Raw genomic sequence first — 27788 nt, forward strand, 5'->3', positions numbered from 1 at the left:
GTGATCCCCAGACCACAGTGGACAACTGCCTTTGGTTCTATCTTAATCTGGACTGCTGGTTTGCTATGAACTGCCTTCAGACATCAGTGAGCAGTGATACAACACACATGCTACAATGAGGAGCAATCTATCGATTACTACTATGCTGACTGAACTAATGAGTACTTATGCTTCTGAAGTAATACTAGTTATGGTGTGTAGAGTGGATGAGGATCCACTTGACCACTTATGGTGAGAAGGTATGGTTATATATACCTCTTTGCAGCATTGCCAGCAATGCTGCTCCAGCTCTCTCTCCAGAGAGTACCTTCTTCGCTGAGTACTGTGCAGGGGTCCCTGATGAGACACCTCCTCCTCATCAAGCCCTGCTTGCCTGTTCTCCTGTCTGTCCTTCTGGAACTGTGTGCCAACTCCTTCGACACTGTTCCTCCTCCTCATGGTCTGTTTGCTGGTGTCCTTGACATAGCTCTTCTTCCTTCAACCAGTGATGGTTCCCTTGACTCCTATCTTGTGAACCCCTGAGTGGTAACCATCTGCATGCTCCTTGAGCTTGGTCCCCTTCTTGGCAGCACCTGATCCTCCTTGCATGCGAACTTGGTCCTCCTCGCATGTGAATTGTCATACAAACATCCTTATCACTGATCTCCATGGAATCTGCCATATGATCATGCTTACTACAGATTCTGGTGGGATTCATGGTATCGACTTTGTTCATGCAGATCTTGTTGAGATCTGTCATAGAACCATGTCTACTACTGATCTCACTGAATTCTTCTGTAATTCCCATATTCTGCCTGATCCCTCGATTCCTGCACTCCCTTCATATGAACTACAGGTCTTCCTACTTCCTGCACATCCAGGCCCATGACATTACCCCCCTCTTAAGGGCCGAGCTCCGTTGAGGCCAGCTTGCTTTCTGTCTGTGCTGTACCATCTTCCTTGTTCCTTCTTGTCGTTGCCATTTGAGTCATTCTCCTCAATATGACTACTCCTTACTATACTCGCTCGTGGGCAGCAGCTACCAGCGCTCTGTCAGGGGTCGCGCGCCTGAGACCTGGGTCTGGCTGGTAGTGATTAGTGATCTCATCGAAACGTTCAGTAACTATCGAGTTGTGCAACAGCTATCGAATTGTGCGATGACAGCTTGGTGGCATAGATATGGGTGTTTGTTCATTACTGCAGGTCTCGACTAACTGCTGTGGACACTCCATTCAGAGGTGGCTTGGCACGATCAGTATTGATATGAAGGTGATGGTGAAGGTGGTGGTGGTGGTGATAAAGCTGGTGGCATTGGTGGTAATTTGGTGGCATCAACACGAGTGTCCAGTGTGCTGACTAATGCTTGAAGTGATCCCCGGACCACAGTGGACTACTGCCTTTGGTTCTATCTATATCTGGACCACTGACCTGCTATGGGCTGCCTTCGGATGTCAGGTAGTGGTGATACAACACACACACTACAATGAGAGGCAACCTTGATAGATTGCTGCTATGCTGACTGGAACTAATGTATACTTGTGCGGAAGTGATAACTAGTTATATGGTGAGTAGAGTGGATGAGGATCCACTTGACCTTTGATGATGAGGAGGTATGGTTATATACCTCTTCACAGCATCGCCAGCAACGCTGCCCCTGCTCTCTCTCCAGAGAGTACCTTCTTCATCGAGTACTGTACAGGGGGCCCCTCTAGCACCACTCCTGTCCTCCTTGAGCTATCCTGCTTGCTTGGCACCCCTGTGCCTCTTGAGCTGTGTCAACTCCTTCAACACTGCTCCTCCTCCTTGCTATCCTGCTTGCTTGGCACCCCTGTGCCTCCTGAGTGGTGTCGACTCCTTCAACACTGCTCCTCCTCCTCAGGACCTGGTGTCGACTCCTTCGACACTGCTCCTCCTCCTCAGGACCTGCTTGCCGGTTTCCTATACACTGCTCCTTCTCCTTTGACCAGTGACAGCTCCTCTGACTCCTATCTCTCAAGCCCCTGAGTGGTAACCATCTGTATGCTTCCTTGAGCTCAGTCCTCCTTGTGGCTGTGCCTGGCCCTCCTCACATATGGGCCCGGTCCTCCTTTGCATGTGAGTCCGTAGGAGTCCATGGTCTCCATGGAGACTGCACTACGACCATGCTCACCACTGGTATCGACTAGATCTCCGATACCTGTGCTCCTTCCATATGAACCAGTGACCCTCCTGCTTCTTGAGCATTCAGGCCCATGACACGCTCCTCCCCCTCCTCCCAGACGTTGTCGGATCGTTGCCTGACTTCGTCCTCGTGAGGTCTCAGCTCCTGCAATCGAGCCTCCTGCCTCACCAGTGTCAGCTTGTGTGGCTAATCCCCTGGCCTCCCCTGTGGCTCCTCGTTTGTTGTTGGAGCCGCTTTTCTTGGGGATGGATGATGATGTGGTCATCCCTAGTCCCCCTCCTTCCCCTTTCCTGGTCCCTCCTCCTGCACCCATGGGGAGTGACTATTCTCCAGCTTCCCCCCCAATCGACTTGTATGAGGTGGATGCCAGATGTCCCACACTGGAAATGTCAACTCCAGAGTGTCAAGCAGTGTGGGAGGCAGAGCTGGCTCATTCTCCCACTCCTCCTCCTACAGCTGATGAGGTCATCGACTCTGTCTTGGATGCCCATTGTCTGGGCACACCTGTCTACCAGCTGGAGGTCCAGCCTTTGACCCCTCCTCCTCGCTGGGTAGAGCATCGAACTCCTCCCCTTCCTCCTCCTGACCAACACCTTCTGACAAATGGAGAAATCGCCAGATGGTCTGAGAGGTTCTTTGTTGCTGAGTTCATGGCTCAGATCACTGACAGGTACTTTCCATTGGACTGGGATGTGCCTGCTGGATCCCTGCCCAAGTGTCACCTTCATTGCTTGGTCATGCTGTGCCTCACTGAGGGTTGCATGCCCTGGCCCAGTTGGCAATGCCACCAGTGCTTCCACCTGGGTACACCATAAGTACATCTTCCTCACACTCCTCCTGAACTTTCCTGATACTGACTCTTCTTTTACTTTCTCAGTTGTTTTGCTTCAGCCTTCACCAACCCATTTGGTGAATGCAACAGGATTCCTTGCACCTGTACCCACTGCTACCTAGCTGGCTTGGGTCATTGCAAGCATATGATTCCAGCTTATCTGGGCATGGAGTACCCTGGAGACGGGACTCCCAATATGCAGCCACAGGGTTCACATCAGGCTGAGCAAGCTCACCTGACCATGACCAATGGTGATGGGCCTGGTCTTGTTTGTTCCCAGGAATGAATCATTGACCCAGTCATGACCCAGGACTGGGTGACTGCAATGTGAGTGGTGTGGCACCTATGCCATCAAGAGCTGGTAAGTTCACTTCTGCAGGCACTCCAGGTCTATGTTGAGCACCATGATAGGTTATACTCTGAGTGCCAGCCTCATGAGTCTGTGGCAGAGTCTGGTGGTCCTCTGGACCCCATTGACTCATGGGTGGAGCCCACAGTCAAGGAGCAGTGGACTCGTGCCACTCTTGCTGCTCCTTCTGTCCCTTCTGGCTATGTCGACATGTAGTGACATAGCTGCAATTCAACCATTGTTTCCCATGATCACCTTGAGCCTGTGCCCTGACCCTTGTGTGATCACCCCTGACCTCATCTCATTGGTTACTACATTCTTGGTTTCTCGTGTGAGTGAGAAAGACTGCCTTCCCCTATACTTGCTGTAAAAAAATGTCATACCACTACTTCAACTACTGATTTCCGCGAAATCTGTAATAGCGCTGCTACTCTCACAGATTTCACTCAAATCTGTTCCAACCCCTTTCTTACCGCTTCTGCCTTTTCCTTGTGCTTGCTAGTCTCGTCCCCCTGCCAATGCCTCATACTCCTGGATGAGGTCAGGGCAGTTGAGGTTCGACACTGGTTCCCAAGAGGCAGCTTCCTCTGGGTACCCTCTCCAAAGGACTTTATATTCCATTGTCCTGTTGTGTGAGCATTTGTCAATGAGTGCCTCAACTTCAAAATTGAGGTCCTCATCTGGTAGGGATGGTATGCTTGGCTGTTCTGACTGTTGAGAGAGTGAGCTCATTTTTGCTGGTTTGAGCATTGACACATGAAACACATTGTGAACTCTGAGATTGGCTGGCAATGTGATCCAATATGCTCATCACCCCACCCTCTCTTGAACTGGGTACAGTCCTGCAAACCTGGTGTCAAGTTTTGGTGTGGATTTCCTTGTCTTCCAGTTTTGGTGATTGATGTAAACCATGTTGCCAACCTTGAACTCAATGTCTTTGTGTTTCCAGTTGTACTGCTCCACTGATCAATGTTGTGCATCCCTAATCTGGTCTTGGAGATACTTGCAATGCTCCTTTTCATTGACAAGATACTCAAAGCAATCTGGATCATTGACTCCCAGCTGCTGAGGTATGTCAGGATGAGCTTTGGGGTTCCATCCATAACATGCAAAGAACAGTGAGACTCCAATGCTGTTGTGGACTGTGTTGTTATACACAAACACTGCTGTCTTGAGCAGCTCAGCCCAATCATCCTGCTCATAGTGCAATACATTTGCAGGTACTGCTCCACCACCTGATTGACCCTCTCTGTTTGTCCATCGGTCTGTGGATGATAAGCTGTGCTGAGGGAGTGCTTAGCACCTATGCCCTCAGTAAATGCTTTCCATGCCCTTGAAATGAACTGTCTTCCTCAGTCAGAGACCATATGGTCTGGATAACCAAAGTGCCTTATCATGTACCTCCAAAGTAGTATGGCAGTTTGGGTCACTGTGACTGTCTTATGAGTTGGGGCCAAGACAGCATACTTGGTCAGTCTATTGACAATGACCAGGATGGAGTTAAAACCCTTCAATAATGGAAGGTCCTCAATGAAGTCCAATGATATTGAGCCCCATGGCCTGTCTGGTGTGGTGAGCGGTTGCAGCAAGCCATATGGACAATGATGAGGAGCTTTGTATCTGGCACATACAGGGCAGCTTGCAACATAATCAGCAATCCAAGCTGTCATGTTGGGCCACCAATAGTGCCTTTGGGCTGCTTTGATGGTAGTGTCTTGACCCACATGACTGGCTGTTATGCTGTCATGACATTGAGCCATGACCATGAATTGTAATTGCTTGATAGAGAGGGATTGGCCATCCACTTCCTGAGCACTTCATGACCATCAGTCATTGGTTCTTCCAGGCATGGTTACCTTTGGTATAACCAACCTTCTGCCACTATGCCATAAGCCATCTTTGATCTCAAATGGCTTCTTGACATGAATCTACTGTAGCTCCAGATCCAAGGGCTGAAAGATCTTGGTCAGGTCCTTGAGTCCTTTCATTGCTATGGACTCCATAGTGAGCATGGGAGCTGCTAATACAGAATTGTCATCTAAGCCCATTATTAGGACTGATTCCACTGAAATTGGTAGTATCATGCTTGCTACTACATTTTCTGCTGAATTTTGCTGTAACACACTTCCTATAGCGATTTTGTTTTCGACTTTTTTGAACACTCAGGGAGGCAGCAATTGCCATACATTGTGCTCCTGCTCCTCACTGACTGGTTGCATATCAACTTGTCTGGTGAGAGCATCGGGTTCGCCTCCCTTGTCTCCTGGATGATACTGTAATATGAAGTCGAAATCTGCAAGTAGTACTGCCCATCGAGCTTGTTGCCCCATGATGCAATGCTGTGACTTGAAGTACTTGAGTGCCTCGTGGTCCATGAGGATGACTAACTGACTCAGTAGTCCTGCTAGCATGTGTCACCATTGAGTAAGACAGGTGACCACTGCTAGGAGCTCCTTATTGTGGATCTCATAGTTCTTCTCAGCCGATGACATCTTTCAGGAATAGAACACTACTGGGTGCCAATGTCCTTTGTGCTCTTGCTTGAGCACCCCAGCAATGGCAAAGTCACTTGCATCTGTCTCCAACCTTGTTGGAAGGTGGTAGTTGAAGTGTCAAAGCACTCCTGCCAAGGTGAATGCTTGTATGAGCTTGTGGAAAGCCTGTTGGGCCTCTTCTGGCAACTCAAACTTCTTGAAGCATTCCATTGGCTTCACCAATGATGTTAACAGCTTGGCAATATGAGCGAAGTGAGCTATGAATCGCCAGTAGAGGTTGGTGAAGCTGAGGAACTGTTGGATGTCATGGATCAACTCTGGCATTGGCCATTCTTTGACTGTTTGCACCTTCTCTGGGTCCATCTCAATCCCAGTTGGCTTGATGATGTACCCCAAGAATTTGACTGTAGTAATGTGGAACTCACACTTAGACAGCTTGGCAAACAGTTGATTGCTCCTCAATTGGGTGAGGACTTCCATGACATGCTGTACATGTTCCTCCTCTGTGTTACTGAAGATGAGGAAGTCATCCAAATACACAACCACATACACTCTGATGATGTCTCAGAAGATGTGATGGATGAATGATTGGAAGTGGGCTGGTGCATTCACCAGGCCAAAGGGCATCACCAGGTACTCATAGAGTCCCAACTGTGTGCTGAATGCAGTCTTCCATTCATCTCCTTTTGCGATATGGATGAGGTTGTAAGCTGCTCACAGATCTAGCTTAGTATAGATCTTTGCCTTTTGAAGCAGGAATAGCTGCTCCTCGATGAGGGGCAATGGTGCCCAGTTCTTGAGGGGTGATCTCATTCAAACTGCAGTAGTCCATGCATAGCCTGAGGCCTCCATCCTTCTTGGGTACAAAGAGCACTGGAGGTCTTGCCAGGCTCTTTGAGGGGTGGATGAACCCCTTTGCGAGGTTCTCATCCAGGTACTTCCTTAGTTCGGCCATTTCCTTGGGTCCCTTGAGGTACAGTGGACCCTGGGGCAGCTTACTGTCTCCCATCAACTCAAGATGAAGATCATGTTCAGTATGGTGAGGCAGCTTATCTGCTTCCACCTCATCAAACACATCTCACAGATGTTGATATGGCTCAGGTATATCCTCTGCCGATACCTTCCTGTCAACTTCAACTTCCATTTCTATACCCTTGTCAGTGCTGGTGGGTACAAACCCAAAAGCCAGGAGTGACAATGGTGGGAGGTCCAAGAGCATGACCCCAATGGGTCTGTCTTCGAGAGCTGCCTGTATCAGGCTTGCTGCCAAAACGAACTCATTCCCATGTATGGTCGGACGTGGCGATAGGCTGTCTCTTATGGCAGGCTCTTGTTTTAGTTCGCTAGTTACAGCCTTTTTTGCTGAATTCGGTAATAGCATGCTTCCTATGACAGATTTCGCCAAATTTGTGTGTAAACCCCCAGTTACAGCTGCTTCAGGGGGCCACCTCAGGGGTCGCTCCTGTACTTGGGCCTTGAACTCTAGTTGGCCCATATCCCATTGTATGGTCGGTTTGAGCCTCCTTAGCTCAGTGAATCCCAGGATAAGGTTGTAGTCAGCAGTATTGGCTACCAATACTTTGACTTCTCCTAGACTGTGTTCACCAATAGCAACTTGTATGCTTGCAGTGCTGTTGATGATGAGCTGGTGTCTGGTGACACCATGTATCGATCTTATTTTTGTGGGTTTTGTGGGTATTTAGTACTTACTGATGAAAGAATCTGAAACTATAGACAAACCAGCACTGGTGTTGGTGAGTATATGAGCTGGGTGGTCTTGGACCATCCTGGAGAGCTCTAATACTGCTTTTCCTCTGCTGGTAGAGAAGCATACTTGACAATCTTGATATATACACAGGGATGGTGAGGAGGTTTGTAGGGCCATGCATGCCATCAGTGCATTGCCCCACTGTCATTTCCCTCATTGACATCATCTTGGGGTTCCTCATGATCAGTGTCCATGGGGGATTGATATTGACTGAAGTCCAGGTCATCAGGTTTGCCCATTTCTATGCTACCTGTATGCCCATCTCCTGAGTCAGTGGCCCCCTCTTCGAAGGGGTCTTCCATGGTCACCATGACTCTTGGACCTAAGGGTTGTGGGCCCAGAGGGTCTGCCTTCTTGCTTGGGCAGTCTCTGGCCCAATGTCCAATGCCTTTGCACACATGACAAGTGTTGTTACCTGATGTTGTAGGGCTTCCTTGTTTCAGGCCCAGAACGAGCTGATGGGGCAGCAGCTGATTGGTTGGTCTACTCAGGTTTCCTGCTGTTGTTTGTGCTGGTTGTCAAGTGGGGAATGAACCTTGAGCTGGTGGTGTAGGTTGGGCTCCGGGGTTTGGTTACGATGGAGCGGCACTTGGGTGCCAGGCAGAGGACTGCTGTAGCAGCATCCTTTGCCAATCGATCTCCTCGACCTCCTGATACCATTCCCACCTCTTCACAGGTGGGTTCTGCTCAAACTTCTCCTGTAGGCTTCATATGAGACTGCCTCTGAACAAGTCTATGACCAATTCATTGTCATCTAGGTTAACCTGTCCTTCCAGGTCCCTGAATTGTTCAATGTGATGAGTGGCAGCACCAGGTGCATCACTCATGAGTCAAAGAGCCAACAACTTGTTGTAGGCCTCCATTCTAGCATTGCAAGGATTGAACTGCTCTGAGAGACACTCTGTGAAGTAGTGCCAATCATTGAATAGTCTTCCTTCTTGAGCTCTATTGATGCAAAGCTTCAATATCCACCATTCATGTGCATTCCCTTCTAATTGAGCACCCATATGGTTGATCATCCTTGACTGCTCATAAACCTGGTTAAACTTGAACCATGCTTTGGCTTCAAGGATGAAGATCTCAACATCCCTGGGGTTGAACTTAGGGAATGGTGTAGCTATGGGCTTTGATTGAGAGAGTTCTCCCATTATGCTAGCATCCTCTTCCTGGTCCAGGCCATAAAGATCCATCCTGGGCCTGCCATATGGGTCCACCCTGGGCTTGACGTATCTTGGCCTGGTGGGTGAAGCATACTTCTTGTAGTTGACATTGGTCTGCTTGTCCCAGTCCATGAATGAGACCAATCATCTTGGTTGCTAAACTGGCATAGGAGTTTGTGGATCTCCCATCATGGATTTGTCTCCTCCTGCTTGATCTTCTGAGTGTGAGAGCTCAATTGTCTCCTCTCCACTCAGGTGAGCACAATGAAGTCATTCCTCTCATTGACCCTGCCTGGTAAGCTCAAGCTGAGCTTCCATTAGGGTGAGTAGCCTCTCGAGCTTATTGTTGAGGCTTTGGTCCATCATGCTGATCATGGGGTGCTGCTTGAACGATCCACTCTAATGTCAGCAGTTGCACACCTGAAACCTGAGTTCAGTAGTAGTGTTGATACTATTACCGATTCTGTCAAGTTATGCAACAACACTAGTGGTATTTTGATTCTTGGTGAAACATGTGATAGAGCCATCTCTATCACTTTTCCTGCTCGAATCTGTAGTTGTAGTATTGCTATTACAGGTTTTGACTAACTGCTGTGGACACTCCATCCAGAGGTAGCTTGGCACAATCAATATCAATATGTTGGTGGTGATCTTGTGTTGACACCAAGGTCTGGTGTGAGTATCTTGTTGATGATGAGGTTGGTGGCATCGACACAAGTGTCCAGTGTGTTGACTATCACTTGAGGTGATCCCCGGACCACAGTGGACTACTGCCTTCAGTTCTATCTTTATCCAGACCACTGGTTTGCTATGAACTGCCTTTGGACATCAGTGAGCAGTGATACAACACATGTGCTACAAGGAGGAGCAATCTATCAATTACTACTATGCTGACTGAACTAATGAGTACTTATGCTTCTGAAGTAATACTAGTTATGGTGTGTAGAGTGGATGAGGATCCACTCGACCACTTGTGATGAGAAGGTATGGTTATATACCTCTTCGCAGCATCGCCAGCGACACTGCTCTGGCTCTCTCTCCAGAGAGTACCCTTTTTGCCGAGTACTGTACAGGGGTCTCTGATGAGACGCCTCCTCCTCATTGAGCCCTGCTTGCTGTCGCTCCTGTCCTTCTTGAGCTGTGTCGACTCCTTCGACACTGCTCCTCCTCCTTATGACCTGCTTGCCGGTGTCTGTTACATAGCTCCTCTTCCTTCAACTGGCGATGGTTCTCCTGACCTTTATCTTGTGAGCCCCCTGAGTGGTAACCAGCTGCATGTTCCTGAGCTTGGTCCCCATCTTGGCAGAGCTTGATCCTCCTCACATGTGAGCTTGGTCCTCCTTGCATGTGAATTGTCATATGACCATCCTTATCACTGGTCTCCATGGAATCTGCCATATGATCATGCTTACTACTGATCTTGGCAGGATCTGTGGTATCATCCTTGCTCATACCAATTGCACTGAGATCTGTCATAGAGCCAATTCTACTGCAGATCTCGGCAAATTCTGCTGCAACTCCTACAATCTGCCCGATCCCCTGATTCCTGTGCTCCCTTCATATGAACTAATGGGTCTTCCTGCTTCTTGCGCATTCAGGCCCATGACACTCCCCTTCTAGCCTTTTATCATACAAACACCTTTGCCATTGATCTCTGCAGGACATGTTGTATGATCCAGTTTATTGCAGATTCCAGTGTGATTCATGATACCCTTATTGCTTGTACTGATCTAGATGAGATCTGCCTTAGAGCTGCTTCTCCTACAGATTTTGGTGGACTCTATTGCAAGTCCTATGATCTGCCCATTTCCTCGATTCCTGTGCTCCCTTCATATGACTTGAAGGATCTTCCTGATTCCTGTGCATCCCGTCCCATGACAACAGATCGCTCTCAGCTGATTCTCGAGATGGCAGCAGAGCATGCTGGTAGGACTTGCTGTTGTAGAGGATTGTGATGAGGTGAAGAACATTGGCACCTGACCATGTGAAGTTCTTCTTGCCTGTGGCAGATCTAGAGGCTTGAGTTGGACAGGAAGTGCAGATTGTCAGGGGTCTCGCGCCTGAAACCCAGGTCAGTCTGTCGAGATACTCGGTGACTATCAAACTGTGCGACAGCTATTGTCTCAGTATCGGTGACTATCAAGTTGTGCAGTGACAGCAGGTGGTGTTCATTGTATATACTATCATAGGTTTCGGCTGACCTCTGTGGACACTCCATTCAGGGGTAGCTTGGCACGATCAATATCAATGCTATGATGACACCAAGGTCTGGTGTGAGTGTTGATGATGATGAGGTTGATGACGTTGGTGATAAGGTTGGTGGGTGTTGATGATAATGAGGTTGATGGTGTTGGTGATAAGGTTGGTGGTGTCAACACAAGTGTCCAGTGTGTTGACTTGATGCTTGAAGTGATTCCCAGACCACAGTGGACTACTGCCTTTGGTTCTATCTTGATCCGGACTGCTAACCTGCTATGGGCACCTTCGGACATCAGGTAGTGGTGATACAACACACACACTATGATGAGGAGCAACCTTGATAGATTGCTGCTATGCTGACTGAAACTAATATATACTTATGCTGAAGTGATAACTAGTTATGGTGAGTAGAGTGGATGAGGATCCACTCGACCTATGATGATGAGAAAGCATGGTTATATACCTCTTCACAGCATCGCCAGCGATGCTGCTCCTGCTCTCTCTCCAGAGAGTACCTTCTTCATCGAGTGCTGTTCAGGGGCCTCTCCTGCTTGGCACCCCTGTGCCTCTTGAGCTGTGTTGACTCCTTCGACACTGCTCCTCCTCCTCATGACCTGGTGTCGACTCCTTCAACACTGCTCCTTCTCCTTTGATCAGTGACAGTTCCTTTGGCTCTTGTCTCTCGAGCCCCTGAGTGGTAACCATCTGCATGCTCCTTGAGCTTGGTCCTCTTCGTGGCTGTGCCTGCTCCTTGAGCTTGGTCCTCCTCATGGCTGTGCCTGGCCCTCCTTGCATATGGCTCGGTCCTCCTTTGCATGTGAGTCCATAGAAGTCCATGGTCTCCATGGAGACTGCACTACGACCATGCTCTCTACTGGTATCGACTAGATCTTCGATACCTGTGCTCCTTCCATATGAACCCATGACCCTCCTGCTTCTTGAGCATCCAGGCCCATGACACTACCCCCCTCTTAAGAGCCGAGCTCTGTCGAGGCATGCTCTGGTCTGGTTCATGCTGACTCCTCCTCCTCCTCCTCCTCGACAACATCGTCAACATCATCCTTCCTCCTTCTCTCAACATCATCCTCCTTCCTCTTCCTCTCTCTACTCCTCCTGTTCTCTCTTCCTCTCTCTACTCCTCCTGTTCTCTCTTCCTTTCTCTACTTTGTCTACTCACTCGTCCCCCCTCCGACACCTCATACTCCTGGATGAGGTCGGGACAGTTGAGGTTCTCTACTGGTTCCCATGAAGCAGCTTCTTCTGAGTACCCTCTCCACAACACCTTGTACTCTGTAGTCCCATTGTGTGAACGCTTGTCAATGAGTGCTTTGACTTCGAAGTCAAGGTCCTCATCTGGAAGTGATGGTATGGTGGGCTGTTCAGCACGTTGAGGAAGAGAACTTGTTCTTGCTGGTTCGAGCATGGAGACATGGAACACATCATGCACCCTAAGGTTTGCTGGCAATGTGATTTGATAAGCTCGGCATCCTACCCGTTCCTGAACTGGGTAGGGTCCTGCAAACCAGGTATCTAACTTGGGTGTGGGTCTCCATGTCTTCCAGTTTCGACGGTTGATATAGACCATATCACCCACCTTAAACTCGATGTCCTTGTGCTTCCTGTTATACTGGTCTACTGATCTACATTGTGCCTCTCTGATCTGCTCCTGGAGGTACTTGCAATGCTCCTTTCCATCCATGAGGTACTCGAAGCAACCGGGATCATTGACTCCTAGTTGTTGAGGGATGTCAGGATGAGCTTTGGGGTTCCATCCATAGCATGCAAAGAATGGTGAGACACCAATGCTGTTGTGGACCATGTTGTTGTATACAAAGGCTGCAGTGTCCAGCAGGTTGGCCCAGTCATCCTGCTCATAGTTGCAGTACATCCTGAGGTATTGCTCTATGACCTGATTGACCCTCTCTGTCTGACCATCGGTTTGAGGATGGTAAGCCATGCTAAGTGAGTGCTTCACACCCATTTGCTCTGCAAATGCCTTCCATGCTCCTGATATGAACTGCCTGCCTCAGTCTGAGACCATGTGATCTAGGTATCCGAAGAGTCTAACCATGTGTCCATATAGCAACACTGCAGTCTGTTTGGCTGTGACTGTCTTATGGGTTGGAGCTAGTATGGCAAACTTGGTTAACCTGTCAACAATGACTAAGATAGAGTCATAGGTCTTGGAGTCATACTTCTTTGATGGTGGTAGTCCTTTGATGAAGTTGAGGGATATGGAGCCCCAGGGCCTGTCTGGTGTTGCTAGTGGCTGTAGCAAACCATATGGACAGTGACGAGGAGCTTTGTACCTAGCACATACAGGACAACTTGCTACATAGTCTGCAATCCAAGCTGTCATGTTTGGCCACCAGTAATGTCATTGAGCTGCCTTGATGGTAGCATCTCTTCCTACATGTCCAGCAGTAATACCATCATGGCATTGGGTCATCACCATGAATTGCAGATGCTCTACAGAGAGAGACTGTCCATCTACCTCTTTGGCACTCCTTGAGTGTCGGTTGTTGGTCCTCCCTGGCATGATCACTTTGGGGATAACCAACCTTCCTCCACTGTACCATAGGTCATCCTTGACCTCGAAGGGCTTCTTCCTATGTATCTCCTGTAGCTCTTGGTCTAAGGGCTGGAAGATCTTGACCAGGTCTCTGAGACCTTTTGATGCTATGGACTCCATCGAGATCATAGGGGCCACTAGGGTCGAGTCATGGTCTGCTGTCTCCCTGAACACTCGAGGAGGCAGTAGTTGCCTCACATTGTGATCCTGCTCTTCACCAGCTGGTTGCATGTCTGTCCTTCTGGTGAGAGCATCGGGTTCACCACCTTTGTCTCCTGGTCGATACTGCAATATGAAGTCGAAGTCTGCTAGTAGTATGGCCCATTGAGCCTGTTGACCTGTGATGCATCTCTGTGACTTGAAGTACTTGAGGGCTTCATGGTCAGTGAGGATGACCAGTTGGCTCAGTAGTCCAGCTAGCATGTGTCGCCACTGAGTAAGGCAGGCGACCACAGCTAGGAGCTCCTTGTCATGGATTTCATAGTTCTTCTCGGCAGAAGACATCTTCCTAGAGTAGAAGGCCACTGGATGCCATCATCCTTCATGCTCCTGCTTGAGTACTCCTGCTATAGCAAAGTCACTTGCATTGGTCTCCAACCTTGTTGGAAGGTGGTAGTCGAAGTGCTGAAGCACTCCTGCTGATGTGAATGCCTGGATGAGCTTGTGGAAGGCCTGTTGGGCCTCCTCTGGTAGCTCGAACTTCTTGAACTGTTCTATAGGCTTTACCAGTGATGTCAAGGGCTTGGCTATGCAAGCAAAGTGGGCTATGAACCTTCGATAGAAGTTGGCAAAACCCAGGAACCTTTGGATGTCATGGATTGACTCTGGCATTGGCCACTCCTTGACAGTGTGCACCTTTTCTGGGTCCATCTCTATGCCCATTGGCTTGATGATGTACCCCAGGAACTCGACTGTCTTGGTGTGGAACTCACACTTCGACAGCTTAGCAAAGAGCCTGTTGCTCCTTAAGCAAGTTGAGGACCTTGGTGACATGCTTCACATGTACCTCCTCAGTGTCACTGAAGATCAGGAAGTCATCTAGGTATACCACTACATATACTCCAATGATGTCTCAGAAGATGTCATTGATGAACGAATGGAAGTGAGCTGGAGCATTGGCTAGGCCAAAGGGCATCACTAGGTACTCATAGAGTCCCAACTGAGTGCCAAAAGCTGTCTTCCATTCATCTCCTTTAGCAATCCAGATGAGGTTGTATGCTGCTCTAAGGTCCAGCTTGGTATAGATCCTTGCCTTCCTGAGTAAGAACAGCTGCTCCTCAATGAGGGGCAATGGTGCCCTGTTCTTGACAGTGATCTTGTTGAGACCTCTGTAGTCCACACAGAGTCTGAGACCTCCATCCTTCTTTGGTACGAAGAGCACTGGTGATCATGCCAGGCTCTTCGATGGTCTTATGAACCCCTTCTTGAGGTTCTCATCCAAGTACCTCCTCAACTCGGACATCTCCTTGGGTCCCTTAAGGTATAGGGGCCCTTGAGGTGGTTTACCTCCTTCTATCAACTCGAGGTGGAGATCATGCTCAGTATGATGGGGCAGCTTGTCTGCTTCCACCCCATCAAACACATCTCGCAGGTGTTGGTATGGCTTTGGTATGTCTGCTGCCATCACCACCTTGTCTACCTCCACCTCCATCTCGACTCCTTTGTCTGCGCCTGTAGGTACAAAACCAAAGGCCAGTAGTGATGATGGTGGCTCCTCCAACAGCATGAACCCTATGGGTCCATCTTCCAGAGCTGCTCGTAGTATGTGCTCTGCTGAGACAAACTCGTTACCATGAAGGGTTGGTCTCCTCATGGTTAGGTCCCCTGCTCTTGCTGCTTCAGGGGGTCTCCTTGGGGGTCGGTCCTGCTCCTGAGTCTTGAACTCCAGCTGGCCTGTATCCCATTGTATGGTGGGTTTGAGCCTCTGTAGCTCAGTGAACCCCAGGATGAGGTCATAGTCAGCAGTGTCGGCCACTGAAGCTTTGACCACACCCAGATTGTGTGAACCAATAGATACCTGCATGCTCGCAGAACTATTGATGGAGAGTTGGTGCCCAGTGACACCATGGATCGATCTTGTTTTTATGGGTTTTGTGGGTATTTGGTACTTACTAATGAAAGAATCTGAGACTATGGACAAACCAGCACCGGTATCAGCTAGTATCCAAGCAGGATGGTCTTGAACCATTCCAGAGAGCTCCAGTACTGCTTTGCCTCCACTGGTAGAGAAACATACTTGACAATCTTGATATATACAGAGTGATGGCGAGGAGGTTTGTAGAGCAATGCATGCCATCAGTGCATCACCCCACTGACATTTCCCTCATTGTCGTCATCATCGTGCTCCTCCTCATGATCGGGGTCCATGGGTTGCTGGTATGAGCTGAGGTCCATGGCCTCGGGGTCACCCGTCTCAGTTCTGCCTGTGTGGCCATCTCCTGAGTCGGTGGCCTCCTCGAAGGGGTCTGCTGTGGTGACCATAACCTTTGGTCCCATGGGTCGAGAGCTAAGAGGGTCTACCCTCCTGCTGGGACAGTCTCTGGCCCAATGGCCGATACCCTTGCATACATGACAGGTGTTGATACCTGATGGAGCAGGGCTTCCTTGCTTCGAGGTTTGGGTGGGATGATGAGGAAGGGGTCAGTTAGTTGGTTGGTTTAGGTTTTGTATAGTTGCTTGTGTAGTTGCTTGTGCTGGTGATCGAGCTGGATAAGGTTGAGTGGGTTGATGGATGGGGATCAAACTTTGATTTGGCCAAGACCCAGTTCTTAGTGGAGGTGACATGGCATTTGGGAGTGAGTGTCTAGCTGAGGACTGCTGTAGTAGCATCCTCTGTCAATCGATCTCCTCAACCTCTCGGTACCACTCCCATCTCTTTCCAGGTGGATTCCTCTCGAACTTCTCCTGTATGCTACAAGTGAGACTACCTCTGAAGAGATCAATCACTAGCTTGTTGTCATCTAGGTTGACCTGTCCCTCCAAGTCTCTGAACTGCTCTACATGATGTGTGGCAGCACCAGGAGCATCACTTGTGAGCCTGAGAGCCAACAGCTTGTTGTAGGCCTCCATCCAAGCATTGCATGGGTTGAACTGCTCTGACAGTCACTCTGTGAAGTAGTGCCAATCATTGAACAACCTTCCTTCTCTAGCTCTATCAATATGGAGCTTGGAGGTCCACCACTCTCTTGCTGTCCCTTCTAGTTGAGCACCCATGTGGTTGATCATCCTAGTCTGCTCATACACCTGGTTGAACTTAAACCATGCTTCAGCTTCTAGAATGAAGATCTCCATGTCTCAGGGATTGAACTTTGGAAAGGGGGTGGTGATGGGCTTTGACCAGTTAAGCTCTGCCATGATGCTAGAGTCCTCCTCTTGGTCCAGGGGGTAAGGGTCTGTCCTGGTCCTGCTGTAGGGGTCCAGCTTAGTCTTGACATATCTTGGCCCAGTAGGTGAAGCATACTTCTTGTAGTTGATGTCCTCCTGCTCATCCAGGTTGAATGAGACTGATTGTCTTGGTCATGGAGCTGGAGTAGGAGTATGTGGGTCTCCTATCATAGACTCATCTCCTCCTCCTGCTTGGTCTTCTGAGTGAGAGAGGTCCATTGTCTCCTCCCTGCTCAGTTGAGCTCGTTGTAAACATTCCTCTCAATGACCCTGTCTGGTAAGCTCTAGCTGTGCTTCCAATAGAGTGAGTAGTCTATCAAGCTTATTGTTGAGGTCTGGGTCCATCATGGTGATCATGAGGAGCTGCTTGAACGATCCACTCTAATGTCAGGGGTCTTGTGCCTGAAACCCAGGTCGGTCTGTTGAGATACTCGGTGACTATCAAACTGTGTGACAGCTATTGTCTCGGTATCAGTGACTATCAAGTTGCGCAGTGACAGCAGGTAGCGTTTGTTGTATATACTATCATAGGTTTCAGCTGACCTCTGTGGACACTCTGTTCAGGGGTAGCTCAGCATGATCAATATTAATGCTATGATGACACCAAGGTCTGGTGTGAGTGTTGATGATGATGAGGTTGATGACGTTGGTGATAAGGTTGGTGGGTGTTGATGATAATGAGGTTGATGGTGTTGGTGATAAGGTTGGTGGTGTCAACACAAGTGTCCAGTGTGTTGACTTGATGCTTGAAGTGATCCCCAGACCGCAGTGGACTACTGCCTTTGGTTCTATCTTGATCCGGACTGCTAACCTGCTATGGGCACCTTCGGACATCAGGTAGTGGTGATACAACACACACACTATGATGAGGAGCAACCTTGATAGATTGCTGCTATGCTGACTGAAACTAATATATACTTATGCTGAAGTGATAACTAGTTATGGTGAGTAGAGTGGATGAGGATCCACTCGACCTATGATGATGAGAAAGCATGGTTATATACCTCTTCACAGCATCGCCAGCGATGCTGCTCCTGCTCTCTCTCCAGAGAGTACCTTCTTCATCGAGTGCTGTTCAGGGGCCTCTCCTGCTTGGCACCCCTGTGCCTCTTGAGCTGTGTCGACTCCTTCGACACTGCTCCTTCTCCTTTGATCAGTGACAGTTCCTTTGGCTCTTGTCTCTCGAGCCCCTGAGTGGTAACCATCTGCATGCTCCTTGAGCTTGGTCCTCTTCGTGGCTGTGCCTGCTCCTTGAGCTTGGTCCTCCTCGTGGCTGTGCTTGGCCCTCCTTTGCATGTGAGTCTGTAGGAGTCCATGGTCTCCATGGAGACTGCACTACGACCATGCTCTCTACTGGTATCAACTAGATCTTCGATACCTGTGCTCCTTCCATATGAACCCGTGACCCTCCTGCTTCTTGAGCATCCAGGCCCATGACACAGATGTCAGAAGCACTTGTAGAACCAGATTGAGACAGTGCAGGCACACTTTCAATCTGAGTTGTGGAGATTTTAGGTGTAGTGGACTGGCATAACAACTCTGCAGAGATGTCACGAGAATCATCAGTGGAGGAGGTCATGTTGAAAGAGTGCAAGGAAGAGGGAGTGAGCAAAAGAGTGACAAGAGTGAGGAGAGGAGAGAAGATGTGGAGAGATAACCCTTCCATGTTTTCACAATACTGTCTCCTGACCTGCGTTTTTAAAAATGCGGTTTTTTTTCCCTTTGCGCAGCTTATGTAAGCTTTTGCGGTTTTTTGAAAAATGCGCTCTTCAAAAAACCCGCGTTTTTAAAAACGGAAAAACTTTGATACCCCCTTTGGTTCAATGATAGGAAGACGATACCTTTCACTTGCATCATACAGCCCACTGATGTCACACAAGAGACAAGAATACAGAACAACACAGAACAACACAGAACAACACAGAACAACACAGAACAACACAGAACAACACAGAACAACACAGCATATTGCACAGGAACTATGTACATGCAACAAAGGTGCGGAAATTTTGCTTGAGTGGCTCCCCTTCCTTGCATGACTGCCTCTCTGTCTTCACCCTTCCCAATGGACAGACTTCCAAGCAGATAGATGTATATGGCATCAATGCATGATTTGCACAGTATGGGTTGCAGCAATCAAAAGACACTTGTATATACACAAAAACATGCTCAGATCTGCACCACTAGTCTGCTCCAAGTGCTAGAGAGTTAAACGAGTTGCGAGCCTAGCAACACTGATTGAGCTGCCTTTCGTGCTACTGTTTTTGCCTCGTCGGAGTCCGTCACCAGGACGTTGGCGCCACGTGGAGCCAATCACCGACATGCATACACTTCACATCTGCATCACTTGTTTGCTTTGCCACGCTCTGCCGAAGCCTACAGCTCAACAGGTCTCTGGACTGCAATCTTGCTTTTCCGCGACGGCCTGACTGAACGCATCAAAAAATCGTGTTTCGAAGCTGATCGGGAAGCAGATCTCATATCAGATTCACAAAGCTCACAGGCGCCATGTCTCCCCGAAGCTTGCCCGGAACACCATGCATCTGATTTTGCCAGTGCCTCGTTGTGCCCCATCCTACCGAGGTCAACAAGATAAAACTTCGTCGTACAGTGCATCATGAAATACGTACATTCGCAAACCGGTGACCTTTTGATCGTAGTACATCATAGATACGAGAATTTGAAATTACCCCTCATGCAAGCGCCTCCTTTGCATCCGCCGACGACACTCCGACCGGCAAATAGTCCAAGTCCAACAGCGTCCAGCGAGGCCAGCTCAGCTTGCTCAGCTGCTCCAAAGCACTGGTGCTCGAGTGAACGTTCATTCGCGAGGCTGATTCACCTTGCAGCATACCGACGATGTCATCCGACCACACTCGCGAGGCTGCTCGTACTTCGCTTGGAAGCTTCGATGGAAGGATAAGCACGTGGACGGCAGGACGTGGAATGATGGTCGCTACCGAGGCAGCAGCCGAACGCAATCGAGTTTGCAGTTGTGCAGCAAGTTCATCGGCTGCGTGGATAGCAGCTGCGAGCCTCACACGATCACCACGAGCGTCTTTTCCGACGACGACGTAGAGTTCCCGATCTCGAAGGTTGAGGATCGAGATGGTGTTCGATCGTGTGGGAAGCAGGAGGTCGTCTGCTCCAAAGTAGCCTCTCGTGCTGAAGGGTGTCAGGCGAAGCTCTCGCCCATCGAGCTCGATGTCGAGCAGACTCGAGTCGTCTGACCGCGTCAGCTCCATGTGGCGATGCGACCAGGCGCTTGCATACGTTTCTGTCTTGTCAAAGACGTTCCAGAAAGGATTGTCTTCGCTTCCTTCCTCGACCTCGGCGACGTCTTGAGTGGATCGAACACCGCTTGAGGTCGCCTTGGCGAGAGCCTGAGCGAATCGCACAGCAGCAGCGCGAACAGACTCAGAAGAGCCGCGTCCGTGCCAGACACCGAGGGTGGAGAGCACAGAGAAAACAAAGCTGTCGCCCGAGCAGAGGTTGGCGGTTCGAAGGTCAACCTGCTGAATGGCAAAACGCTCCTCCGAGTCCCGTGTAGAGCCAACAGCACGTCGAACACGGTACAGCGAGGTAGCTGCTGCATCGAAACATTTGCGCAAGCCTTGGCGGCTTACAGTCCAAGTTCCTGACAGGGATGCAATCAAGTCGCCCGACTCGCATCCCGCAGGGACCACAATTGGCTTGACCGAATATCGCTGCGCCAGTTCAGCAACCTTTCGACCCTCAGCGCAAGACGTGAAAAGAGGACCGAGCTCGAATGGGTGCAGAGCCGCGCGTTGACCAGTTCGAATCCACAGCTTGGTCTCCATGAGGCTAGCGTCAGACTTGTAACGTTTGACAATAGCAAGCGTCTCATCGTCATACAAGATCTGCTCGCGTCGAAGCTGCTCGCCGCGTTGGAAGGTCTGGTCTCCCGAAAACTCCAATGGCTCTACGAAGCCGTCAGCACCAATGGCAAGAGCCTCGACAGACACTGTCTTGCCGAAAGTGGTCTCGGTTGATGTGATATCAGAGACGCTTGCATATTTGGCCAATGATGAGCGTGCAGAGCGCACGACCGAAGAAGCAGTGGCGATCACATCGCCGTCTGCGCTCCGAGACTTGATCTGGACCGTCTCCAACGAAGAGGAGACTTTGTTCGAGGACGAGGGTACCGGCGCCGACTTCTGCTTCTCAGCCTCTTGACGATCCAGCTCTTCCAGGTGACCTTTGAGCACCAGGTCTGCTGCCTGCACGATGATGACGTGCTCAATCTTGTGAATCTCCTGCTCCATCTGCTCCAAGTCATAAGAGGGAAGAATCGGAAGCTCTCGAACAATGATGGGACGGCCTCGATCGACGTCGGCGACCACTTCGTGAACCATGCACCCGGTCTTATCGATCTTACCCTGTTTGTAGGCTTCGAAGGCCCGAAGCATGGCATTCGCACCGTCAAAAGCACCAGGAAGTGCAGGGTGCAGGTTGATGATCGGCACCGCTTTCGATGGTCGCGGTCCAAGCGTAGGCGTGTTGGTAGGCAAGTTGGTCTTGTGACCAAGAGCGTGAAGGAAGGGTTCCGACACGATGTGCATGAATCCAGCTAGGACAATGAGGTCAGGAGGATTGCCTGTGCCTTCTGGGCTGGGACCGTCCAGCACAGCGCGAGCAAGAACCTGGTCGTACTGCTCTCGGGTTCCGCCCGGGTTGCGATTCTGCCATGTCTTGAGTGCAAGCACCTTGGTTGGGATCGGTGGGTTGGACTCAGCAGCTCTGGTGAGGCCGTAAGCAGCCTTGCGATTGGAGAGAACGAAAGAGACCTGCGCGTCGTTAATCACAGGGATGCCGGGAGAAGGTTTGAGAAGAGTGGCATCGATCAGAGATTGCAAATTGGAGCCAGATCCGGACACAAGGACATGGATACGCTTGCCCGTCGTTCTGCGAGGCGGCTTTGCTGGAGTCAGCTTCACGTCCTGTTCTTTGGCAGTCGCAGCAAGAGATTCGACAGCAGAGGCGGTCTCTGCAGCTGGCCTAGTAGCCGAAAAAGCTGGCAGCTTGGCAACAGCAGTCGCGGCCTTTCTGACTGGACCTTTGGCTCGTGCTTTAGTGAGAGGAGCTAGAACCTGGTCGTTGTTGGCAGCACTGGTGTTGGATTCGGGCAGCACGAGAGCTTCCTCTGTGCAACTCCTGGCTTCAGCAGCCCGAGCGAAAGGACTGACGCTAGCACCCATGCCAGGGAGACGAACAGGCTCGGCGCGTGGCTCGGCCACAATCTCGGTCTTCTTTGGCGAAGACGGCTGCCAGGGCCATGCACCCGTCTCCTTGATGGGCGAGCGAGCAGCGAGACCAGGGAGTGCATTACCATATTTGGTGGGAGACCAAGGTGAACCAGTTTTGCGATCTTCGGCGCTGGAACGAACGGGAGCGACGTTGGTTTGAAGAGCAGGAGGCCATCTGTCGCGAACGGCGGGACTGGATGGAACACTGCGTCCGGTTGGCCCGACCTGCATCGGCTCAACCTCCTTCTGTGCAGTCACATTGCGCATCTGGGCTTCCTTGATCCGCTGGCCAACCATCTTCTTCGCACTGAGTCGGGAGAGCGATGCAGTCGGAAGGCGATCAGCGTTGGAGATCTCGCTCGCGGCTAGACTGGCCAAGCGGCTCGAAGCCTGAGATGGTGGTGCTGGTGCATCGACCTGTTCCGTGGGACGGCTCCAGCCTCGTCCAAGACCGCTGTCTGACTTTAACTGTCCTTGCACGGCAGATATGCCGGATGGAGCCGGGAGATCTTCTGGCTTGAGTGGGCTTGTGGCGGCATCCTTGCGTTCAGAAGAATGTGAAGAAGAGTACGAGTGAGACTGTGCGTTTGGAATGGGAAGAGGACGGGAGGCTCTCAAGAAGTCGTCGTTGCGAGCGCTGTTCTGTGTCGAGCTGTTGATGGGTTCGTCAAGAGGGAAAGATGCCCCCGAGCCACGCTTGACTGGAGAAGCGGGTCGTTCGAGCCCGGGAGAGGATGTGCCGCTCTCGCCAGCAGTAAATCTGTGGAACTTGGATGGGCTCGAAGCGCGAGGGATGGCAGGTGATGGAGGCGCGCTAACCTGATTTGCGTTCTGCTTCTCGATCAAGTCCAGGTAAGCCTTCTTAGGTGACGAAGACAAAGGTGCTGAAGCTGCACCAGGGGCAGGACTAGCAGTGCTAGAAAATGGATCCGTTGATGTTCTTGATGGTCGACCAAGCTCGGCGGATGAGAAAGAGTATTTGACTGGGCTGCTTGCTTTGCCAGGAGAGGTGACAGATGAAGCGGGTGAGCCGGCTACATTTCGACGATTGCCAGAAACGTCGGCTCGCTCCTCGAGGAAGCTGGCGAGAGATCGTCCAGAGTTCGGCACCAGTCCGGGCATCGGCACTCTGCGGCTCTCGTGAATCATGGCTGCCTCAGGAGGTGCGCTCTTACCATCGCCTGCCAGCTTCCCAAGACGCGGACCTGCTGACCTACCGCCCATGAAGTTGGCGAGCGAGACGGGCGAGTCGCCTGGTCCTTTGGGACCAGCTGCTACACCGGTTGGGCCGTACTGTCCTCCATAGCGAGCGAGCAAGGAGTTGGCTCTCTTGATGCCTGTCACTCCGGATGCTTTGGTCGGAGAGGAGCCGAGCAACGGCGAAGCCGAAGTCGATTGTGAAGCGTCAGGTGGCGCCATTGCAGAGTAGTTGGAGCTGTTCTCGAATCCTCTGATGGGAGGGCTTTCCAGTGATGGAGTCGCGAGAGGCGAGGTCGGGTTGGATCGGGCTGAGATGCCGCGGATGCCAGAGACTGAGAGACGATTCCTGCGCTGCTGTCGCTCCAGTCTTTGCCTTTGAAATTCAAGTTCTAGCCCGGATGCGGAAGAGCCGACGACGTCGTTCGACTGGGAAGCACCTTGTGACAGACGAGAAGAGGCTGAAGATGAGTTGCGCTGACGCACTTGGTTCACCCAAGAGGCGAGATCCTGTGTCGGTGCTTCCGATGGGTTGGAGTTGGATTCGTGATGGAAGGAAAATGAGGAGGAAGAGTTGATCGCGGGAACGCCTTCGGTTTGTCCGGGCTTCCTTGGGAATGAGAGAGAAGATTGTTGATGAGAGAAGGACATCCTTTATCGCAAAAAGCTGCTCTTCTTGTTCTTGTTGTTGTTCCCGTCGCAGCACGCGCTCTGCTGTGACAGCGTGAAGAGGTGGGTTGTGTGCTTGTGCGTGTGATATGAAGCGGATGTGATTACAGAGAAGGACCCCAAAGCGCGACGATGAGCGATGCTTCGGATCCAACCGCGTCACATAACAACACACACAGAAACTATTCGCAGGACCGTGCTCTCCAGAAGAGACCCTTCTTTCGCTGTTCGCTGCTGGCCCCTCGCCCCCTATTTTTTTTACTTTCTTCTTTTTGTTTTTGCAGAGCTCGGCCATGCCGAAAGCAGCGCAACACTTCTCGCACGAACGCGCTGGCCGACCTCCAATTTTTTATTTTTTTTTTTATTTTTTTTTATTTATTTTATTTTTTTTGTGTTTGAGAGAGAGAAATCTGGAAGGGAAATTGAGGTTGCGAAACCGACTCCCTATCCCTTTACCACAAGCCAAATCACTAGCTTCCATGTCGGTGCTGTTCCTACGTGAGACAGTGCGATTCGGCCATGCCGATAACGCAATCTGTTAATGAGCATCGTTCGAAGCCAAGTAGGTCGGGCACAACGCGAGCTCAGTCCGACTAATCCTGGAAGGAGCTGACCCGATGTTAGATGGTACGGAGCATTCTGACGATGCACGCTGCTCAATTGGTCTCTCTGCAGCGCAGAGCAAATCCAAACAGGCATCTGTCCGCAGCTCACAGTACATCAGGCTGTAAAGACTGAGGAACAGAAAGGAACGGAATGACAGCAAAGGAGTCGGCATCGCAAGCAAGAAGGTGCCAGTACCATTGCGAAGCAAAGCAGTGATAGCATGCAGCAAGGGTCGCGTGCGCTATTCAATCACAAGCCCACCCTTTGACAGGAAGCAGCGAAGCAGCTCGGGAAGCGCTCTCAAGAGAAACACTCGGCGGACTCACACTCTCAAAAAAATAAAAACAAAGCATAAAAAATGAAATCGGGCGGAAATCAGGGAGGATCGCCTCTAAGCGGAACGGATTAAATTGTTGTCGCGACACGCAGGTGATGATGCACCTGCCAAAGTCCACAAACTGAGCTCGTGGCGCAGCCAGACCGCCATCCACCCTCTTCCTCTTCCTCTTCTCCACCTCTCTTTTTTTTTCTTTTTCTTCTTTCTCGGCATTGCAAATTCACACCACCATCTCGGTCTGCCGCTCCTTCGCATCAGCACATCATCATCGCCACCACCGTCCCTACATAGACACGTAATACCCAATACAACAATCCAATATGTCTGACCCACGAGCCAAAGGTGGAAAGGGAGGTAACGCAAAGGTCGAGCCCAAAAAGTCGGTCACGCAGTCTTCTCGTGCCGGTCTTCAGGTAAGCATCATCAACCACACCATGTCCAACATCTTCTTGGCTCGCCTTGCACTGCATCTATGCGGTCTGAAAGACTTTCTCCGATGCCATCCGAGGCGACGCCATCCATGCTCATCCATCCGCGCACGGTCATCTGAAAAGTTCAGCTTGACCTACATCCATAACATCCATCCGCCACCTTTTTGACGCGCCGCAATCGCCAGAGACTCTTGTGGGACGCGTTTGGGACTCCTTGGACCATGTCTTTCGTCTGCAGAGGTCGCCTCGTCCCGAGTCGACGCGTCAAAGAAGCCGAGAGTTGAGTCTAGTCCAGAGAGGGGTCGAGAGGATCGATCAGCAAGGGTTGGACTTTGGAACGCGCGAGGAATGCATCATTGATGGTAGAGTCCGCATCGCTTGGCGGAGGATGGAAGGCAGGCGCCGCTGATTGACATCGTCATGAAGCATCTCAAGCCTGCAGTCGCCCGGCCCGGCCCCAGCATGGATGCATCGAGTCGAGAAGATGCTGCCAGCAATGTAGACACTGATCACTGACCCTTCCGCCTTTTGTCGCTTGTTCTGGTTGCATCCGAACAGTTCCCCGTCGGTCGTATCCACCGTCACCTGAAGAACCGAACCCAGAACCACGTCCGTATCGGTGCCAAAGCCGCCGTCTACACATCCGCCATCTTGGAATATCTCACCGCCGAGGTGCTCGAGTTGGCAGGTAACGCATCCAAGGATCTTCGCGTCAAGCGCATCACACCCCGTCACTTGCAACTTGCGATTCGCGGAGACGAAGAGCTCGACAGCTTGGTCCGTGCCACCATCGCTGGTGGTGGTGTCTTGCCACACATCCACAAGACCTTGATCAAGGCGCCAAGCAAGAAGAAGGCCGCTGGTGATGCTTAAACTGTTTGGCTTGCGTTTCGGACCGCCTCACACTCCCTTGTTATTGGCAAAGTCACTTCCGCTCCTTCGTGATTGTCGTGTGGGGTCTCGGTCGGTTCTGCTTTCGTCTCGGTTTCCTCTCGTTATTGATCTTCGTTTGTATGTTGTACTATAGTATCTTGGTATCCCCTTAAGCAATCGTTTCTCGATGTTGATGCGACAGATTTGAAAGAGTCGGGACTGTATGAGGTCGAGCCATAGGGTGGAGATTGTTCGCCTTGAGGTGACAGTGATGCCGCTACATGAAAGAATCGTCACTGTCCAAGCCGTCGTCGTTTTCTTCCTCTCTGCGTCTGCGTTCTTCTTCCATAGCTTCGGGGGTATATACTGTTGTCACAACGCATTCAGTTCGCGGCGTTCAGTATGGGTCAGAGGCGACTACAGCGCTGCTTGTAGCTCTCATAGGGGCAGTAGCTGGGGACTTACACTTGGAGTAATCACGAGCTTCGGCCTCTTCTTTTCTGCGCTTTTGTTCGGCTTGTTGCGCCTTTTTCTGTTCCAGTCGATGGTCAGTAGGGCTGCATGTCAGTCCATCTATTGGTTTCTGTGAACGTGCTCACTCGCGTTTGGGCACTTACGTCTTCAACGGCTTTCGCCTTCTTCAACCTCCCCTCTTCTCTCAACCTTTCTTGCCTCTCAGCCTCATGATCTACCTGCACCTCCTTCTTTGTCTTATTCAACTTATTGACAATCGCGTTGTCCTTTTCCTTGATATGAAATCTTTTCACTTTTCGATCGTTGAAAAACGTCACTGCACCCACTGCCATGTCTCCAGTCTTCTTGATGTTCGCCCATGGAGTGTAAATGATCGTGAGGTTGGATTTCTTGTTACCTTCGATAGAGTTTGCTTTGACCAACTGAGAGCAGTCGTTTATCAGTGCTTCAGGGATAGCTTCCCAAGATTCGATATTTGGCGGTAAACGAAGATATACGTGTGCGGAGGAAAGCTTGTCCACGTGAAACCAGACATCGTTTTCAAGACCGTATTTGAGGAGTTCTTCGTTCTCGAATTTGTCCTTGCCCATGTAGATGAGTGCTGGTGGTTCAACGGATGTTGATGTGAAGTAGAGGACCATCTTGTCTTTGCTTCGTCGTTGGAAAGGTGCGAAGGAGTAAGAAGGGGTGACTGATCCTCTACGAGGGCCTTGCGAAGGATAGAAAAAAAGGGCAGGGTCCAGGTTTTGTGGAGGTAGCAGAAGTCACGTGCACGACGCTGTGTGGACAAGGAAAGGGCGAATTGGTGTGTTGGTTATTTGACGGACAGAGAGACGCGCTCTGCAGCCGCCTTTTTGGAATTCTGGTGCGGAGGTGAGTGTTGTTCTCGCTGCTGCTGAACCCTTGTGTCACTCAACCAACACGGCGCGAAGCTACTTGCTTAACTTTCCTATAAGCGATTTGAGACGGTTTACGCCAACCACCATCATCTTCATCTTCACATCGGCCACGAACCCGTAGCTTGTACTCGGAAAG

At 50.5% G+C, this 27788-nt stretch overlaps 7 protein-coding genes across 7 annotated transcripts; 2 read left to right on the forward strand and 5 right to left on the reverse strand.

The window, feature by feature from the left end:
- Positions 1-2385: 2385 nt before the first annotated feature.
- Positions 2386-3537, forward strand: UHO2_01374 (uncharacterized protein; the record flags this gene model as incomplete). The annotated part of the gene is made up of 3 exons (XM_041553841.1): positions 2386-2810; positions 3018-3240; positions 3352-3537. The coding sequence occupies 3 exons, from the start codon at positions 2386-2388 to the stop codon at positions 3535-3537; spliced, it is 834 nt and encodes a 277-aa protein (XP_041409775.1).
- A 3006-nt stretch (positions 3538-6543) lies between these two features.
- On the reverse strand, positions 6544-7602 carry UHO2_01375 (uncharacterized protein; the record flags this gene model as incomplete). Its single annotated transcript, XM_041553842.1, has 3 exons — positions 6544-6879; positions 6937-7406; positions 7527-7602. 3 exons carry the CDS (start codon positions 7600-7602, stop codon positions 6544-6546), a joined length of 882 nt encoding a protein of 293 aa, XP_041409776.1.
- An 812-nt stretch (positions 7603-8414) lies between these two features.
- On the reverse strand, positions 8415-8876 carry UHO2_01376 (uncharacterized protein; the record flags this gene model as incomplete). The annotated part of the gene is made up of 1 exon (XM_041553843.1): positions 8415-8876. One exon carries the CDS (start codon positions 8874-8876, stop codon positions 8415-8417), a length of 462 nt encoding a protein of 153 aa, XP_041409777.1.
- A 2601-nt stretch (positions 8877-11477) lies between these two features.
- On the reverse strand, positions 11478-16011 carry UHO2_01377 (uncharacterized protein; the record flags this gene model as incomplete). Its single annotated transcript, XM_041553844.1, has 10 exons — positions 11478-11903; positions 12121-12964; positions 13094-13192; positions 13505-14023; positions 14114-14470; positions 14610-14843; positions 14934-15408; positions 15533-15548; positions 15628-15645; positions 15832-16011. The coding sequence occupies 10 exons, from the start codon at positions 16009-16011 to the stop codon at positions 11478-11480; spliced, it is 3168 nt and encodes a 1055-aa protein (XP_041409778.1).
- A 3581-nt stretch (positions 16012-19592) lies between these two features.
- Positions 19593-24014, reverse strand: UHO2_01378 (uncharacterized protein; the record flags this gene model as incomplete). The annotated part of the gene is made up of 1 exon (XM_041553845.1): positions 19593-24014. The coding sequence occupies one exon, from the start codon at positions 24012-24014 to the stop codon at positions 19593-19595; it is 4422 nt and encodes a 1473-aa protein (XP_041409779.1).
- Positions 24015-25295: 1281 nt separating this feature from the next.
- UHO2_01379 (putative histone H2A F/Z family member HTZ1) lies at positions 25296-26279 on the forward strand (the record flags this gene model as incomplete). Its single annotated transcript, XM_041553846.1, has 2 exons — positions 25296-25388; positions 25965-26279. The coding sequence occupies 2 exons, from the start codon at positions 25296-25298 to the stop codon at positions 26277-26279; spliced, it is 408 nt and encodes a 135-aa protein (XP_041409780.1).
- Positions 26280-26556: 277 nt separating this feature from the next.
- On the reverse strand, positions 26557-27394 carry UHO2_01380 (uncharacterized protein; the record flags this gene model as incomplete). The annotated part of the gene is made up of 3 exons (XM_041553847.1): positions 26557-26611; positions 26747-26811; positions 26897-27394. 3 exons carry the CDS (start codon positions 27392-27394, stop codon positions 26557-26559), a joined length of 618 nt encoding a protein of 205 aa, XP_041409781.1.
- Between the last annotated feature and the right edge of the window lie 394 nt (positions 27395-27788).

This window comes from Ustilago hordei (genome assembly GCF_900519145.1).
Source record: "Ustilago hordei strain Uho2 genome assembly, contig: UHO2_contig_02, whole genome shotgun sequence".
Classification (NCBI taxonomy): Eukaryota; Fungi; Basidiomycota; class Ustilaginomycetes; order Ustilaginales; family Ustilaginaceae; genus Ustilago; species Ustilago hordei.